At 37.5% G+C, this 20,124-nt stretch overlaps 1 protein-coding gene across 1 annotated transcript; it reads right to left on the bottom strand.

The window, feature by feature from the left end:
• Positions 1-7,820: 7,820 nt before the first annotated feature.
• dusp8b (dual specificity phosphatase 8b) lies at positions 7,821-15,589 on the bottom strand. Its single transcript, XM_051134920.1, has 5 exons — positions 15,297-15,589; positions 11,108-11,274; positions 10,384-10,543; positions 10,005-10,128; positions 7,821-9,820 (listed from the first exon to the last, which is right to left on the bottom strand). The coding sequence occupies exons 1-5, from the start codon at positions 15,403-15,405 to the stop codon at positions 8,707-8,709; spliced, it is 1,674 nt and encodes a 557-aa protein (XP_050990877.1). The 5' UTR covers positions 15,406-15,589; the 3' UTR covers positions 7,821-8,706.
• Between the last annotated feature and the right edge of the window lie 4,535 nt (positions 15,590-20,124).

The following is a 20,124-nucleotide window of genomic DNA, read 5'->3' on the forward strand; positions in this document are numbered from 1 at the left end:
GGAGCCATCTGAGTTCAGATCGATGGAGAAACATCTGAGCCAGCAGCACTGAGGCCGGTGTTGAGTAGAGCTCATTCAGATGAGCTCATGACCTCACCGCATCTCTGCTTCCGATCAGCTCATGCTTCCTTTTGTCATTTATAAACACTCACACACATTCCTTGAGCTGTGGGCATTTGGTCCTAAAAGCTGGTATTTTATTATTTGTGTTAAATTAAGGATCTTTAAAATTTTCTGACTAATCTGATCTAAATTTGTAATTATGAACTATTGCAATATTTTCCTGGTTTCACAGACAAGTTTTAAGCCTAATCCCAGACTAAAATGTAAGTCTGAACTGTTTCAATTGAAAGAAACTTGCACTGACTGATCTTAAAATATATCACTTTGTTTTGTCTCAAGATGCACACCAGTAATGTTTTTTTTTTAAGGCATGTTTATAAAAATTGCGTAAATGTCCAAACTGAACTATGGCGTAATCCTGGTTTAGTCTAGGCCCTGTCTGTGAAACCAGGCCTTAGTCTGTCAAATGTATAAATGACAGTTATGAAATATGACAGTTTTGAACAAAAGGGCAGACTGTTTGGCCACACTTTATTTTAAGCTCCAATTCTCGCTGTTAACAAATCATTAACCATGACTTTTGCCTCAATAAACTCCTAATTTGCTGCTTGTTAATAGTTGTTAAATATAGATATAGGGTAGAATTAGGAATCTAGAATATGGTCATGCAGAATATGTGCTTTGTAAGTACTCATAAACAGCCAATATGCTAGTAAAATGCATGCTAATAAGCAACTTGTTAACAGTGTGAACTGGTCCCTATACTAAAGTGTTACCGACTGTGTTGTCTTTTCTGATAGGAGAGAGTGGGGTAAGTTGAGCCAGTGGGTAAGTTGATCCACCCCCTGTATCTTGACAACTGTACACTTTTACTGTCATGTGACCATGTATTTTGGAATCACACATCATGTCTGCCAGACTGTCAAAAGGAGAAACACATGGGAAGAGTGGAAGGCACCCATTTACTTTAAAAAATGTTTTTGGCTTGTCAAAGTAAAATTTTAGCATAAGTATTAGCCTGAATTGCTAAGATATCTTTTTTTTTTTTTTTTTTTTTTTTTTTTCCAAAATTCCAGCTATGGGGCAAATTGAGCCAAATGTTGTGGGGTAAGTTGAGCCAGCATTTTAACTTACCCCACCATAAGGCACTGAAGTTAAGTTAAATATCTGAAGCATAAACTGGTATTTAAATGTGATATTACACAACTGGTTTAGTTTATCATATATAGAGATGTTATTTGTAGTTATAGGGACAGTGTACAAGTGCACCAAATACTTATCTGAGAACCAGAAGATGCTTTTTAACACATTACAATCAAATATATCTTTCCATGTAGTCCCTAATGGCTGGTTCAACATTGCAGAAAAGGCATCATGCCAAGAATCTTTTGACTAAAATATTTGTTTCAGTGACATTTATTCCTTCATTCTAATTCAGTTTTTACTCAACAAACTCTGTGTTTAGTCTGTTTTGGGGAAGGATAAAACTTTGGTGTTCAGCACATTGTTTCAGAAATGCAAACAATTAAAGATTGAAAATTAAAATTCATTTGATCGATTTTATTTTAAGTTAACTTTAAGAAATGTCTGTGTTTAAAATGAAATTTGATTATTAAGTTTTTAAGCATCTTACCCCCTGACTTGGGTAAACTTACCCCTAGCCTGGGGCAAATTAAGCCACAAAAACTTTTTTTTTAATATAAGAAACCATATGTTTAGAGCTCTTTGTCATAGATGCATTCTGATCATTTAAAATGATAGAAAACATCCTACTTTAGATACGTTCATTGTACTTGTGCCTCATTTGCCCTTGTCTTGAAGACCACGTAACTAAAAAATGGCTCATCTTACCCCACTCTCCCATACATACATTTTATGTATATAATATAACATATACAGAAATATGTAAAAAAAAAAAACATTAAGACAAAATATTATGACACACATTAAAAATATTCTGTTTGACCAAAACAAGTTGTGTTGGTTGTGGCAGAATTAATTTATTTATTGTTTGTTTGTTTGTGTTGTTAGATCAGGTCCCCACGCCAGACAATTAGGATCCAGCCCCGGACACCAGATTCAGTCAGAAAATATCAGTCTTTCGGTAACAGGACAACTAGTCAGCAAGCTGTAGTTACCCCAACCCCACTAACAAGCAGGTTTCTGTCAGTTATGAAGTTGACCGATGGAAGCCAGAAAAGAGCAGAAGCAGGAGACGAAGTGATGATGGTAAAAAAGGTATAACAAATTTATTGAACAGTTTTAGTTGCGTATGTCTCAATGTTCAGACTTCGTCTGGGGAGTACAGCTCAAAGAACAATGATATATCAAACGGATTCAACATCCCATAAACCTTGAATTTCCATGAACATCCCCGTTATCTATTTCTTAGACCAAACAATTCATGAAACCCCACAATCATGGAACTGAACAATAATGAAAATGCATAAGCAAGGAAATAATAAGAAATATAAAATATAAAAACATATAAATGAATAATATATATGAATAAATGATAAATACTTAAATAATCAAATAAATAATTAAATATGAATTATGTGAATGACTAATGATTGTAAAATGATTATGAATAATTATGTAAATAAATGATTATAAATTAAATTAAAAACAAACATAAAATTTAAGCACAACAGAATAATTTGCATGGAAGTCTCTAAGGATCCTTCAGTGTCAATACCAGTTCTATTAAATTAAGGATAAGAATATATTCTAAAGATTAAAGATTAAAAATTCACAAATTAAACAAAAGGCCTATGTGAGTACAATACATACTCATATACAGGTGCATGTTTAAGCCAAAATACATCTTACAACAAGTTTAATGGCCCTTGCTGTCAATATCAGCACAATAAACAATCTAGTCTGACATTTATTTAAATCAGCTAATCATTTTCTGTTGTATGATTTATTAAAATGTCATGCTGTGGTCTTTTCAGTAAGCAGGTTTAGGACTGACCAGTTAGAGAGAAGGCTATGAGCTGAGTGACCCTGTGCTGATATCTGACCGCATGCTGACCATTGCTCTCCACTGCGGAAGCTGCGAGTCGTCGAGCTGAGCTGCAACATTATTATTTATTCATAAAGAGTGGTTGTTGTGCAGGGGGCCATTAAAGGACATGAGACTTGAGATAGCATTGCATTACCTGCTCATATATTATGAATGGAACAAAGGACGATCACTCTTTGCTGTAACTGCAAAAATAGATGCACTTACGAAAGTGTTGAAGCGCTGTTGTGAATGGTTTGGGACCCAGTCAGAATCTAAAAGTGGGAGCAAAACATGATTTCTAGGCTACCCAATATGATTTACTTTTCATAATGCATGTCTCTGGTATTATTGTGCATGATTCATTGCTCTACGTTATTCAATAAATAAATAAATAAAAGGAAATCTCAAAAATATTTTGATTTAGGTTTATCTTTATATTTCTTTATATTTTATTAAAATTTATATTTTAATTATAATTCAAATTTTAATTTTGTTTTTGTCTTTTTTATTTATTTTCATTTGTAATATTCATAAATATGTTGTTTAAGCTTCTTGTTTCAGTTTTTTTTTTTTTTTTTTTAGTTTCAGTTAGTAGTTGGTTATTTAGTTTGTCCTTAACAGGAACCTAAAAATGTAAGAAATATAAGAAAAATAAAACAATCAAAAATTGAAATATAATACATAATTTTTACAACTGAGATACATACTGAGATTTTAACATTTTATGGTATGTTTATTTATATCATTTTTTGTCATTTGTATTCATTTTCATTTTTTATTTTAGTGCTTAATATGAACTTAACATTAAATTTAAACTAAAATATAATTTTTCAAGTCTTTCTTTCAGTTTATTTTATTTCATTTCAAGTTTATTTATTTATTTTTTTTTTTAATGGTTACGGTTTCAGTTTAAGGTAACAATACTAACCCTGAACTGAGCTGAATCATAATTCCTCACATCCTGTACAGCTTCAAGGACCATTGCAAAAGTAAACACCTCCTAAACTATCAGTCATCAGATGTTTCATCTCTATTTATTCTGACATTTAAACCAGTTTGCCTCAAATGAAGTATGTACTCATTTATCATAATTACCTTGGCCTGTATTTGTTGAAAAGTAGTTCACTGGATGATGCTTATGTAAGTCTAGAGGAGGAGCGAGAGAGAAAAGTGGGATGAGAAGTGTTGTTTATTTTTAAAGCAGCATTAGTCACTTGCTCTAGATCATGGAAAGGGAAAAATGTCCTGATGACATAATCATTCTTTAACAGTTTCCATATAGAGGGTTCAGATCTGGGCGCCAGGGCTCCACATTACAGTGTCACGTCTGGATATAATCAAATGTTCTCTTTATCGGTTGTTCACATGCTCTCTCACGCACAGGCCTGCAAACACATCATTCATTTGCTCATTCTAGGTGAAATCAGCTGCTGTTCTCTCATTAACAACATTTGCGCATACAAAAAAAAACAGTACACTCATATGAGTAACCTATTGAAAATCAGTAACCTATTATTGCACATGGAGCAGGGCGCCTCATGGAGGACACCAAGTTGAGATCATATGACATGCTGAATATTATGGGAAGACCCTGACATGATTTTGCTCATGGAATAAGTAAATCTTGGTTTTCTAACCATGCATAGAGTGTGTTCACAACTGCACAGTAATCCACACTAAATCCACACCACTAGGTGTCAGTATTTCTGTGGAAGATGACACCAAACCTCTTCCTTATTTGCTGAAATATGTGCATGCAGATCAGCATTCAAGTAATCAACACACCTCCAGTCCACCAATTAATGTCTTGTGAAGCCAAAAGCGGCAAGTTTGTAAGGACATCATTAATGTTATATTTTAACTGCTTCCAGCTAAAATACCAGTCCATAATCCCCATAATGCTTTCTCCAGTGTAACAGACATTTGGTCTGAATCAGGGGAGAAATATGCACGATTCATAGGCAACATGAGCATGTAATAAAAGTGAATACTCCTTAAGGTTGCTCAGTGTTTTTGTAGTCTCTGCATCAGTCAGTATATCTTTGCTGGATGAAGCCAGAGGAAAATACTCTACTTGGGTGAGTTATATTTCTCATACACTCATCATTATGTCCTTCTCCTAATTACACTCGAACAAGGAATCTGGCATGCAAAAGACAATTAGGGCTCATAGATTTTAAACCACTCAATCAGACAAGTACAGCTGTAAATTTAAGCATCTATTGTGTGTGTGTTTGTGGCTTCAGTAAGGTGCAGATCATTACTGAATGAATAGTTGCCTTCATTAGCGCTGAGCTGTCTGAAATGCATTTGCTGTAACTGATGTGAAAGTCTTCTTCATTGATTACCCCCACACACACACTTACATGGACTCCTACAGAAACACGGCCAAAATTAGGTCCTGACCATATAGAATACAGAACACAAATCTTAGCCTGTCAAGCGGCTTAATGAAAAGTCTATAACAAAGCATTACAAATCTGTCTCCCCAAAGCAACACCTACCACACCAGACTCTAACACTTACTAATGAACGTCACTTATATACAATTAGATTTAGATGTTGATTGCAAGTTTAATACTTGGAAATTAACCTCAGCACTGTAATCTGTTGTAGGGTATTGTTGTCTTAGTCTGCTAATTGGCCCTTCTCAGCCTTTGTCAGTTTGATATTCAATATTAGTGTGAAGGCAGTTTAATAAAGCAGAGATGATTAATTTGAAATATTTTGAATGTATCATATTCACATATAGCATGTGGATGTAGTAAACATACTTATATATAGAAAGAGAGGGTGTGAGAGAGAGAGAGAGAGAGAGAGAAAGAGAGAGAGCTAACAAAACTTGTTATTGAAATGTTTTGCTAGCGTTGCCATTAAGTTATGCAAGCCTTATTTTTGAACGTCCAGTTTTTTAAACGTTTTAAAAAGGTTTCTCTTGGATTTGCCAATGTTTAGGGAACATTCAATCTTTCTTGCAAACAATACTTTTGAATGTTCTCTGACCTTCTGAAGCAAGTAGCATTTTAAAAGGTAACACTTTAGAATACTGTTCTGTCATTAATGAATAACTACACAGGAACAAATGACTAATGCACTATTAACATAACTACTACTGACTAACAAGAAACTCTGATTAACAAATCAGTAAGTAATAGTACTCAGTTGAACATGGTAGTTCACTATTAGCTAATCAGTAAATCACTATTTTTTCATATCTCCCAGAGAACTACTAAGAACTACTATATACCTGTTCATAATGAATGTAAAATAATGCAAAAAGTATAATTAATTCTAATGTGAAGATCATGGTAACCCACTAGTAATGACTTAGGTATTACTAAATACTTCAGAAGGAATTACTAATTATTTAAATACGTATTCTAAAGATCATGAATTAATTATACATTTTGTATCATTCACATGAATTATGAACCTGTATAGTAGTTCTTAGTTCTTTGGGAATATGGAAAAATAGTAGCTACTGATTAGCTAATAGTGAACTACCACTTTCAACTGAGCACTATTATTTACTGATTTGTTAATCAGAGTTTCTTGTTAGTCAATAGCAGTTACTAGAATGTTAATAGTGCATTAGTCATTTCTTCATGTGTAGTTATTCACTAATGACAGAACTGTATTCTAAAGTGTTACCTTTTTAAAATTGTTAGACAAGAAGTCCAACTAAAGCATTTCAGAAAGAAACGTTGCATGTCTAAATATCCTTTAAAGGGGTCATCGGATGCCCATTTTCCACAAGTTGATCTGATTCTTTAGGGTCTTAATGAAAAGTCTCTAATATATACTTTGATTAAAAATTCTCAATGGTTTTGTAAAACAACACCCTTTTTACCTTGTCAAAATGAGCTCTGCAAAAATCATCTCATTCTAAGGGGTTGCTCCTTTAAATGCAAATGAGCTCTGCTCACCCCGCCCCTCTCTTCTCTCTGTGGAATGACCATCTTGTTTACCATCTTGTCATGCATTTAGCCATGTTTAGCCGCTAAACTTCCTAACTACCACGTTATAAGGAAAGGCGATCACAAAGATTAATAAAAAAACGCTTATATCCCTGCTTCGGTATCGAAACAAGAAAAAAGTTACTGGACTGTGACAGCTGGTCTGAGGTAAGAGCTTATGTCAATCAACTATGGTGGGAGCGGCCTCTGAGAATGGCTCGATTTGAAAAAAGGGGATATTATTTTTACAGATTGGATTTTTTTGAAAAAGTTAAGTTTGCATCCGATGACCCCTTTAAAGACTAGCTTACTTTCAATTAATTTGAATGTTCTATTTATGTAACCACATCATAACTTTGAGAGAACTTTGTTCTGAGAATGTTTTCTGCTGGGTACGTATATATATATATATATATATGTGTGTGTGTGTGTGTGTGTGTGCGTGTATGTGTAAGCAAACTAGCTTACTTTCAGGACATATTTATATTTGGGAAACCCTAAATTTTTGGATATACAGAGACGTCCACATTTGTAAAAATGATATAAGTAGAGATTTTTTTTTTTTTTTCTGATTCTAATAATGTAAAAATTTAGCGTGTTAGGGTTTGAGTGTACATTTGAGTTTTTATAATTAACGTTTTTTAAAAAACAAAGTTTATGGTTTGTCCCCATTTAGATATCATACAAAAGTAAAGTGTGTGTGTGTATGTGTATTTTAGCTCCTCTATTTATAGTCATTATAAATGTATGTGTTTGTGCTGTGTTTGCAATAAAGATGACAGAAGACTGTAAAGTTTTCAAATAATATATTATTGCTCATTGCCAGAATGAAACCAATACAATAAATTAAAGCAACAATGCATGAAACTTTAAATAGACCATTAAAATTGAAGTAAATTTTCTTTTACACATATATGTAAATACGTCTAGATTTACAGCTTAGTACATAGTGCTGCTGGATGCAGCTTGTCTTTTTGTAGGTAGCCAGCCATTCTGAGCATGCTCAGTGCACAGTAGTAGGTCTGAGAGTATCTCAGCTTGAACATACACTTCATATTTTCACTCTTTTAATACATTGTTGATAAAATGTATAACACTGAATAGTGACATTATTGAATGCAACTGCCCTTATTTACTCAATTTATAGCTAAATAAAACATTGGGCAATGACAAAAAATAAATGTCGCACAGCAATTACATCATCTCAAAGTTGGGCATTCGTACAGTTCCCCTCAGGGTGAAGGTAAGAAGTCCTTAAGTGTGACTGCCCTAATTTGCATTAAAACACTTGCACGCTCATTTCATTCTTTCATGTTTACTGTCTTTGTATGGTCATGCTAGAAAAATATCCTCCATCCATCCTCCTTCATTCTGAGTATAGGATGACATGCCAGAAAAGGTCACTCTGTGAGGTCTTTGGTGTGAGTGCATTTCGCATAAGTTCCTTAAAAACACTTGTAGTCCAGCACCATACCAGAGACTTGACTTTTTGCAAAACCAATGGACAGTGTGCTTACTGTATTCCTAAATACATAAACTACACCTTTTCAGCCCTGGTGTGAAAAAGGCGACAGACACAAGTCCCTCCCAGATCCAAAGCTCTTTAACAACAGAACTCTGTAATAAATAAACAGCTTTCGCTAGAGTTATTGCCTTCGTGTTAGATTGTCATCTTTGTCAGGATACCTCGATGACCTCCATACTACCAGAGAAACTGGACTGCTTGCCCAGCTTCCCAAATTCCTCGCTGCTTTGTGTTGTGTTAATACCCTCTTCAAACTCCATCTGGCAGCTGCGGCGCTTGTATTTTGTGTCCACTTGTGATACGCTGCACACTACTGCTTTCCCGTCCTCGAGCCAGCTGTTCTGAAAGTCCCGTGGCTCTTGCGTTTTGTCCCTTCGGTGTACGCTGGGCTTGGAGTTGCCAGTTTGGCCACTGCAACTGTAAGCCGCATAGGCAGGACCACTGCCAAAGTGCAGAGAGCTCCCGGTAGCCGTTCCAGATGGTGCCAAATTATGGCCTAAGAACCAAGGGCAGTCGCCCGTGGGTGTGATAGGGGTGGTGGCCTCATTTGAGCCTCTATGCGTGGTCCAAGAAGGAGATTTACCCAGCGGCAAGCTGAGGAAAGAAGGCGCCTTTGAGTTGGTCTCGCAAATGGGATCCTGGGGTCTTGGCCCGCAATTACCCTGCTTCAGATTTAGGGAAAGAGTCGTTGCGGATAACCTCTCCAAGCCACCATTTTCCCACCTCTCTCTTTGCTGGCTCGTCCTGGACTTGCTAGTCACAGCAATACACTGTGACTCTGTAGGGCTTGGGTGGTTCACCGCTGAAGGATACTGGCATACGCCATTGCTGTTATTTATGCTGTCAAGTCTGCAGAGTTTGGGTATGTTTTCAGAGTCTGACAATAAGGAGTTGGGAGAAGATAGCTGGTTTTGGCTCGAGGAGTAGACAGACTTGATGTCAAGGGAGAAGGAGCACTTGAGCCGTTTGTTTTGAAGGATTCGCTCGGTGGACAGGTGAAGGGAGCTTAGGTCTTTCTGCAGTGAGGTAGGTGATGGAGGCTTTACCGTGATCTCTGTGGTTTGTGGAGACCGCTGGTCACAGTGATCGCTCTCTGAGGTTTGCCGCTCCGTCTTTCGGACCTCTGTTACCTCTTCAGTCTTTCCTGATAACCTTATGGGGTCACAGGGTAGACTCTTTTTCATCTGCAAGCCTCTCTCGAACTCCAGCAGCTGACCCAAGAAGTTAAAGTTTGGAGATATTGATGGCCGACGGTCCTTCACAAACCTACAGGAATGTCAGATATGAACAAATTCAGTGTTCAGATGCCAGAATTCAGCTGGTTTTCTTTTCTTATCAGACTTAATGACAGAAGCCATGTCTTGAGACATTTATGAGACTTGGATCTTGGTCTAGGCTGGTCTTTTCACCAGTCCATAGAGTATCTGAACATCCAAAGAGCTGCAGTTACCTGTAGGCATCATCTGAGGACAGGCCCATAGTTTTCATGATGTAGGCAATAGCAATGGTTGCAGACCGGGATATGCCAGCCAAGCAATGGACGATGACTCTGCAGTTTGACACCTTGGCTTTGTCTGTGAATAGAGAGAAACAGCAAACTGGTCAAAAGCAGTTCCACTGTTAAACTGCACACAAAGCAATGAGGTAATCTCATTCGCACCACCTCAAACGCTGACATCATTCATACCTCCCTCAAATGCTGATGCACAGATGGCTTGTGTTAACCAAACCCCAAACCTTAGAGGTTCTACCTTCTCTAATTTCTTACAAACTTGCTGCTAGAATACACCATTGTCCATTCAGCAAACCACAAAGTCTGAGATTCTTACCAATGAACTCGTTGGTTTTTTCCAACCAAGGAAGCAGCTTCTCACAGTAGCTGTCGTTGACGGGAATGCGCATGAAGTGGTTGTCACTGATGAAATCAGGTTTGGGGCAGGTGTTGCTGGCATTTAGTACATAGGTGATTCCATTCTGAGTCATCAGTTCCTGGTAAAAGATGGATGTTTTGAAGAAGTTCATACAAACAGTCCAATTCCAAAGAATTCCACTGACAAATATAGAACTAGGGAAAAAAAAAATCCAACATCTTCCTTGAGCAGATTCCAGCTGTATCAGTGAGTCTGTTATGCATTCTAAAGCTATTGTAAACGAGAAATATGTAGAAAGATAATCTGTCAAGAAAAAATGTTTTGGTGGTGAGTTTCATGTCAACTTGACAGGGCTAACATTTAACTCAGCCCAACATCAATGAAAGTATTTTCCCGGAACGCATTCAGTTGGCTGTTATCTATGTAAGTGATGAGATATGCTATAATTCAGTCATTCCAAGGTATGCACAAACACCCTCCAGGTAAAAGAAAACTATTCCTGGTTATCTGATGATGCCTCATGAATTTGTTATGTCTTCACGACAGGAATTATTGAGCACTAGAAACTGAAAGATTTTTCTTGATATGACAATATTCAAGTTGTCTGTAGGCAATAGTTATACAACGAGCCAAGATTTGTTAATTTTTTTAAACTTTATTTTAACTTTTGAGGTCTACCAACCTTATTGAGGACATCTCTCTGGGAGCCCAAGTACAGGTGGGGCAGAATGCGGGTGGGACCGATGTTGGCCACAGGTAAACAGGGTTGGGACAGACTGAGAGGCAGTATAGTGGCTGGTTTACTCTCACACAGGTCAGGAAAACAGGAAGAAAAAGCTGCAAAGCCACCTGAAAGGGTACAGAGAAGAAGAGAACTGTTTAAGATGAATATAATCAAGGATATGATTCAGCTTACCACACATTTGCAAACACATTGAGGGCAAACCAACACAACAACAAGCATAAAAATAATATTGTGTGCGTGTACATTGTTCTTACACACACACACACTTTGCTGCAAACTCAATTTCTTACAGTAAGAATGGAATCTTATTAACAATGAAGGGGGTTTCCAAACATCCTAACCAACTGAATTACACATGAACCCCAAACACAAATTCCACAGGGGCCAAGAAGCCTTTCCGCCACAGCAGAAACATCCTGTCGTTTCAATTCTGCTCTAGCATATCCAGTACACTTGGTGTACAGTAGATGACCCTCCACCAGGATGAAGAAATCTTTTGTTCCTTGCAAAACCGTGGTATTGTTTTTACACTCTCTGAACCCGTGTTTACTTTTTCACTCAAGCAACGGTCTATGCTACTGCTGGTTTGCAAGAGTATCTAACCCCCTCTTTGAAAAGGAAATGGGAAAACCAATGGGCTGGTGAAAGCCGAGCTCTGCCACTTTACAAGGCAGATAGGGTGTCAGTGTCTGGTTCTCCGGTCTCCTGCTTCCTGCATGATCTCATCTCCTCTCGCTGTGACCAGCATCAGCAGTGGGAATGAAGCAGGCCACAGGAACACTGACACCCAACCAGAACTCAGAGGAAGCACGTACACACACCCACTCTCTCACTCCAGCTTCTATTCACACCAAGGATGATAAATATAATGATATCGATAATAAATAATTTTAGAATTCATTCTAAATTCAAAAGAGTAGCGAGTCCTCCCCACAACTTCTGTATTACGATAACAGCACAGAGGAACTGTATTGTATATTTAAAATAAATCTGTGACCTACTTAAGATATGCCCTCCCATGTACTGGTCACAGTATTATTTATTTGTTTGTTTTAACCATGTACAATATTTTAACATAACTATTTTCCATTTAATGTTTCTAATCTCTAATAAAGCCACTTTTAGCCTTCTTATTTGGTGACCTCAAGCCTAAAGCAGCATCATTCAAATTCACAGTGTTCTTGTGTTATTTCTTTAAACAACTGAAATAAAGACAACTGCTGATCTGGAATCAGTACTCGCTCGTCTAAAAATCTGAGACACGTTACCTCAGGCTCCAAAGCCAGCAGACAGGGCAATGACATCACTTTGACTTAGTGTTTGAGTTTGCCTGGTTCATTTGTCTGAGACATACAAGCACATGCAAATCAAGATGGAAGAATGACTATTATGAGATTGAGAAAAACAAAATAGTGACAGAAGAAAATAAACATTTGAATACAGGCAATAAAAGCAGATGAGCTCATCGGCATGAAGTAAGAGCGTGTAAGTAGATGCATGTGACTGGAGAAGGCATTTATTCATCCACCATTCCACTCATTTCATCCAATTCAACATTTACTAACCCAGTTCACAGTAGATAAAGAGTTCTAGACTTTTCAATGTAATGTTCACATGACATCATTCAGCAAGGCCATTAGATACGCTCTGTGAGTCAAACCAAACAGACCTGTTTAAAAGACCTTTTCACATGAGTCACAAATGACATCATGACCCGCTCTTGTCACGGAAAAAAGTGTCAGTGTTACTCGAATTACACCGGTGTAACCCCAGGCCATTGACTTCAAGCCAAGAGTTTAACAAGCTACCAGGAAGTTGTTTCAAACCTCTCACTCAGGGAGTTTTGATCATATAAAAGCACAAACTGAATATTCAAATCAGCAACGTGCTTTGTTTAAAAGGAGCGCCTGGCCCTTTAAGGCCCAGCTCAAGGGCTGCCTGTTTCCAGCTATTAAAAGCAACCGCCAAGCAAGATGACATCATTGCTCAACATGCGGGTGGCCAACAGGCTGTCTCCACTCTTTGGGATACACACGCACACACATATGCACCCCAGAAGTTTTGACTAGCACCCAGTGCACCAGGTGAGGCAAACATGCTCTGACATGAGGTTTTAACATCCCACGACTGATTAGCCTGCCTTATGACATCACAGTCCAAAGTCAAAGCTAGTTTCCAGACCATGCAGAAAAAAGAAAAGCATGTGGAAGGACAGAAAAATAGAAGGCGAGCAGATGTGAAGTGCCTTGACTGAATTAGTGCAGACCTGGTTGGCCGTCCTGATGGCTAACATTCCACAGGCATGATGTCAGCATGTCCTAGTGTGGCGGACAGACAGGCGGAGCAAATCCGCTCTGAGGGTTGCATGACATGCAGCTCGCTGAGATAAAAATGACTTCATTATTGATTTTAGCATAGGATTAACTCATATTCTGTGTTGCAAGCAACCGTTTTGTTTTGCATAAAATGCAAAACTTTCAAAAAGTGCTTGCACTGAAGAATCTGACATGTGGTTTGAGTGTATAATAGAGCAATACATGCTCAGTCACATTTAAACTGCAAAAAAATAAAATAAAAAAGTATTGCTGTCATTTTCCAGTACAGATATCTATTTTTAAATCAACACATTTACTTGAGAAGCAAAATAACTTAAGAAGTCTTGTTTTTTGAGAAACAGATCAAAATGAAGTGAGTTTATGCTTAAAACAGGAACTGTACTGAAAAACAAGACAACCATAATAAAGAAGAACAGCAGTGAACCCTTAACAAGCGACTTAATCTAACATCCACAAAAAATGTGTTTTGGTTTTCCTGAACATCTGGTTTGAAATATTACAGCTTCTGAAAAGGCAGCACAGATCCCCTCTCTAACAGAGAGATTTCAGTGATATCAGTCCCCAAAAATATCCTCAGCGCTCCACATGGTGCGCAGGAGTTACACTTACAGGCTGGAAAACTCAGTGGTTGAGTAAAACAACCCTCACTTTCATAGTATATACTGGTGTGATCCTAAACTAGTTGTCTAATAAACCTGCCATTGCATATTGCAATTATTGTTAGCTAATTGCTTTAGCTCCTCCTTTGTAAGTCACTTTGGGTAAATGCATTTTGTTTTGTGCAGACTGTTTTATTTTTTATTAAACAAAAGGAGAGTTCTATCTGCGCTTTTTGAAACGAAATAAAAAATGAACAGTGTGCATTATGTCTCAAAATATATCCGTATGAATGTGTGCATGAGTGTGTGAGGACTAAATACAGATCTGTAGTATTTAGGGCCTTGCTTAGCAGGAGCTTACAACAAGCCTGCTAAATTTGTTCAGGGGGATATGATACTCCAGCAAGTTCAGACACATTCAGATTGATGGTATGACACAATGTCATATTTCAAATCTCACAGTCATCGGGTTTCCATACTTCTGCTGTTGATGTCAAGCAATGATAGATTGAGGGCAATTAAAATCTGCTGATATAGTATTGCAAATCTTCACCTGAACTTTTGTACTGGCAAACTCTAAATAAGACGTGGGAGAAAGTGTTGTAGCAAAACCGCTGGGACGAGTTTCTTAAATATCATACACGTAAGACCCAAAGTTTTCATTTGAAATATTCACGAAAAATTGTAAATGCTAATCTACATTAATTTTCATAAAACATCAAAGACAGTTTCTATTTCCTCTTATATAAACAAAATAGTTGTATAAAGTACTTAAAACAGGTGTTTTGTGATTTTTAATGTATTATCTCTTGTTTGCATTCACTTTCAGTTTGCTCATGATGAATAATGCAGTAAGTCGCCTGTGCTGGCCATGTATTTAAATTAAGTCAAAGATTGAAACTCATGATGACAGGTAACTAAAAATCGACTGCACCTACTTGTCATCAATGTCCAGACATAAGAAGGAGGTCAGTGAGATGCAATAACACCAAGCGAATGAGACACACTCTTGCATATACACATGCACACATACTGTGAAGCAATGATGCACTCTGATACACTCCCATAACTACACTAACAGAGTGGCAAGGTGAAATATTAAGGGAAGGAAATCCTAAATGACCAAAAGGTGCATGCAAAACTCTCCTGTATATCTAAATCCCACAAGCACACACTCTCTGTCCAACTCACCTCTCAGATCTCGTCCTTCCTTGATGCGCCTGACGCGCATCTTCAGCCTCATCTCGCTCTCGTGCATGTCTGTCCACAGCGGAGGAGGGATCACCAAGTCAACGGGCATCCAGGCGACACGCAGAAAACCTACACAATCCACTCGGAGCTCAGATGAGCGCTAGTATCAGTGGTGGAGATGTTTCCTCTGATGATAAAGGGATGAAAAGGCCTTTGTGTTTTAGCTGCCGCCGCAGCCACACTCTTTCCTTTCGTGCGTCTGTTCACTTCTGACTTTGGCTCAGCGCGCTCCTGCCTCTCTATTGTTGAGCCTCCTCCCTCTCGCTCTCTCCCTCCCTCCCTCCCTCCCTCCCCGTCTGTGAATGAGCGCACTGGCTGTGCTCTACTGGGGCCTGTGTTCAGTAATAGCTCATGTGTAAGGCATGCAACCACATTCCTGACTCATCAGACAAATATGCGGCCACCGATGGGGCCAGAGCCGTGCGCGGAGGGAAGAGCAGCTCCTACGCCTGCCGGACAACAGTGCGCGCCGTGTGTGTGTGTATGTTTGCAATCAACAAAGGAGCCCTAGTTGCTTTCGGCCGACCTCTCTGCTTACCATAGTCATCATCGTTGCTTATGTAATGGCACATTATCACGCGCATGATCTGTGTCCTGTCACTGGGAAGTCCATGGGATGTCCATGTTGACTCACCGCTCGCACAATACACTCGCTTCAACACAAGAACTGTTTGTCCTGGAATCAATCAGGGTTAATCACGGATGATATCATACATCAATCATAAGCCGTTAATCATGCATAATGATATCATGATGGGACAGAGCCAATCCAATATAGGCTATCATTTTCTCTTTGACAGATGCGTGAAAGTGCTAAAAGCTTCGTTAAACTGCAGCAGTCTTGGTAATGGAATTTTGGTGCTATTTTGTAGGCAAAAAAGGTTCATTGTCATATAATCATCCATGGCCACTAATCATCCATGCTGAGATCATGACAGGAGAGATCTAATTCATTACGTGTCCTTTTATCTGTGACAGATAAACAGTGCTAAAACAGCAGCAGCAGATAGGTCCACTGTCACTCAATCTATCACCTTATAATTTGTTTATAATTTATAATTTCTCTACGAGAGAAAAGTGCTAAAAACTTTGTTAAACGGCAGAATAATTGTGCAGTCACTTGGCAAAATGTCGGCGAAGTTTCGCAGTCAAATAAATAAATAAATACATGCATGCATTTTGAAACACTGGCCATTAATAATCCATACATCATGATGGAATAGTTACAATCCATTACTGACAGTGTTGGGTTACTTAAAAAAATGCATTACAATATTTGACCCTGCACCACAAAACCAGTCTTAAGCACGGTATATTTGTAGCAATAGCCAATAATACATTGTATGGGTCGAAATTATAATTTTTTCTTTTATGCCAAAAATCATTAGAATCATTAAATCATTAGATCATATTTCATAAAGATATTTTGTACATTTCCCTCAGTAAATATATCAAAACGTATTTTTTGATTAGTAATATGCATTGCTAAGAACTTAATTTGAACAACTTTAAAGGCGCTTTTCTCAATATTTAGATTTTTTTTTTTTTTTTTGCACCCTCAGATTCCAGATTTTCATAGAGTTGTATCTTGGCAAAATATTGTCCTATCCTAACAAACCATACATCAGTGAAAAGCTTATTTATTCAGCTTTCAAAAGTATACATTGTGTGGTCTGGGGTCACGTATTGTGTTACACCCTAAAAAAGTAACTAATGGTGTTATTTAGTTACTTTTATGGAAAGCAATGCATTCTGCATTACTTATTATCATCTGGGCTGGGCTTCCTTGTTTGTTTTAATAGAAACATTTTTTTTAGATTTTGGCAAATGTAAAAGCCCTTTCACACCAAAAGTGAAATGAATATGCCTTAGGCTGAAGGAAATGTAAACTTAAAGTCATCTTTGCTTATTAGCATTAAATTAAAGTGCTTCTATTATGCCTTTTCAAATATGACCTTTCATGCAGTGTGTCATGTAGCTGTATGTGAACATAAACTATCTACAAAGTTGTGAAGCAGACAGTGCGTGATACATAAACTTATTGTCTATCAAAAAAAAAGAGTTGGTTCACAATTGCCTGAACGAGTTGTCAAGAATTCAAATCTTCTTCTGTTACGGCCATACGTCACAAAGTAACACATTTGAATAATGTCTGTCCACGTTCTACGTCGCGAACAACTAGCCCAATGTTTTCCATCGAGTTGTGGGCTAGAGTATCGGTGATGGGTGTTCCGTGTTTGAATTTTGCTGCATGCAGTAACGTTAAACCAATCACAAAAGACTGGGTCATGGGACCAATCACCACAGATTAGTGCCACGCAATAAGTGGTTCGGACAAATGATTCATTTTAACGAACCGTTTGGGAGTCATTGAGCAAATAAGGTAAAAATAAATGCATATTATAAGACAGTAAAAGTGTTTTTTTGATCTTGCATTCATGTAAACTTGTTGTTGGGGACTCCCAAAACCAAAATATGAACCTTTTATAATCCATAACAGGGGCACTTTAAGGCTTGAACACGTAAAGGGTATTTGTGTTATTTAACATAATTAATTTTATTGCAGGTTTGCATTTGGAGTTTGCATTTCACAGTTTCTATTCATTTTGAGGAATAATGCGCCTGTTTTTGTGCAAGTGAGATGAGTAAATGCATGTTCACATTTAGTCTAGAACTACAGCAAGCATCATGTTTACACAGCTCACCTCTGCACTTAATCCTAAATTTCTCTCAAGATGGGGACAGTAGAGCTGCCATTAATGGGAAAACAAAGTAACTGATGTTACTTATTTAAAAAAGAAACTCAGATATTTTCTCAGTAGGGTCTGGCTGCAGACATGCACTTGCATTTTCAGACTTGCACTCGCAGACAGCTGCACTTCTGCAAGTGATGTCACTTGCAATTGCCACGTGCACTCTCTGCAAATTGTGCATGTTACCAATGGAGACAAGACGCAATTGTTAAAACTAATTTAATAGCAATATAAAGACAAGACCCACAAATCCGTGGCCATAGAACAGCAGAATATGAATGCAATGCGCAAAGTCTCGTTAAGTGTTTTTCTCCTGCAGAAAACCATTAACACTTAATATGGCTTAACGTATTAATGTATTAAGTGCTATTAAAAGATCAAATTCGATATGCAGTATTTAAATTGTATTTTTTTTAATAAAAAAAAAAACAAATCGTTTTGCTAGATAAGACCCTTCTTCCTCGGCTGGGATTGTTTACAACCGCATTTGGGATCGTTTGAAGACGCATTTTAACTGCATTTTGGAAGTTCAAAATCGGGGCACCATAGCAGTCCATTATATGGAGAAAAATGCTGAAATGTTTTCCTCAAAAAACATAATTTCTTTACTACTGAAGAAAGAAAGACATGAGCATCTTGGATGACAAGGGGGTGAGTACATTATATGTGAATCTTTGTTTTGGAAGTGGACTTCTCCTTTAAGGCATTTGCAAACAAAATTTTTTAAATCTTGTTATCATTACCTCACCTCCATGTCATGTAAAAACAAGATATTAAAAAAAAAAATGCTTCCATTACAGCATTTTATAGTTAATTAAACTCAATGTGGTCCAAAAATATTTGATTACCAGCATTCTTAAAAATATATTTTGTGTTCTGCATACAGGTTTTGAGCCATGAGAGGCTGAGTAAATATGCCTGAATTTTCACTTGTGGCTGAACTGTCTCTTTAAATGTTGTTTGTTTGTTATATACCATGATATGGGTTCAACCTTGCCTTTTTTCCATCCACCATCTCCCTATTGGCTGGCTGCAGTGGTGCAGTGACATTTTTCAAGGTTGCGTAGGTTGCCAGATCAGTGAAACTGGAGAAAGCAAATTAGGACCCAGCGGGTTCATGTACCAATTTTAATTGAGGGGCTTTTCGCTGACCGCCCTGCACGTTTCTGTTCGTCCAGAGTTGAGTGTGTTTGTGTGTGACTGAAGTGTTGTAAATAAATGTATGAGTAAGGTAGTTATTTCTGTACGTGGAGGTGTTGAAGAAATATACTACCTCTTTTAATGCAGAAACAACGACACTGACTGTTGGATGAAGGCCAGGGAGCCTTAACTGAGCCCCTATAGACACATACACGCACATGCTTTTGCATGCAATTATAAACTGATCTAAAAATGAGAAATATGATAATTGCCAGAATGTGTGCAGACTTGAGGGAGCACAGGTGCTAATTCATACACACACACACACACACACACACACACACACACACACAAAAAAAATATGTGCTGCCCAGCAACAGAGGACAATAATAATAAAAAAAATTGTCACGTGAATTTTTTTTTTCTTTGCAAAACTGAATGTAGAAGCTGTTAGAATCACTAGATGGCAGTACACTAACATAGCACAGTCTCCCTAGCAACTGCTGGAGCCTGACATGCTCTTCTGGAGTCTCTGGCTATGTTCAGAATGGAAAACTAGCATACTGAATGCTGCATAGAACATGCTGTCTACCTTTTTTAATAGTATGTGAAACAGATGGTCTAAGCAGTAATACAATTTTCAAACAAAGGGTCTAGCACTGGAGCATAAACCTCTGATCTAGGCTCTGTCATCTTTGCTTCATGGGCTTTCATTTGAAGAAATCACCTGTGCTAAATAACATCATATATCACTGTAAATATAATCTTTATCAAATCTCAAAATTAATATCCATCTCTGTACTGTATGCCTAATTTAACTAAAACAATTAATTTGACTTTCTAGTATTTAATTACGTTTATTTATTTATTTATTT

This window comes from Labeo rohita, chromosome 18, assembly GCF_022985175.1.
Source record: "Labeo rohita strain BAU-BD-2019 chromosome 18, IGBB_LRoh.1.0, whole genome shotgun sequence".
Taxonomy (NCBI): Eukaryota; Metazoa; Chordata; class Actinopteri; order Cypriniformes; family Cyprinidae; genus Labeo; species Labeo rohita.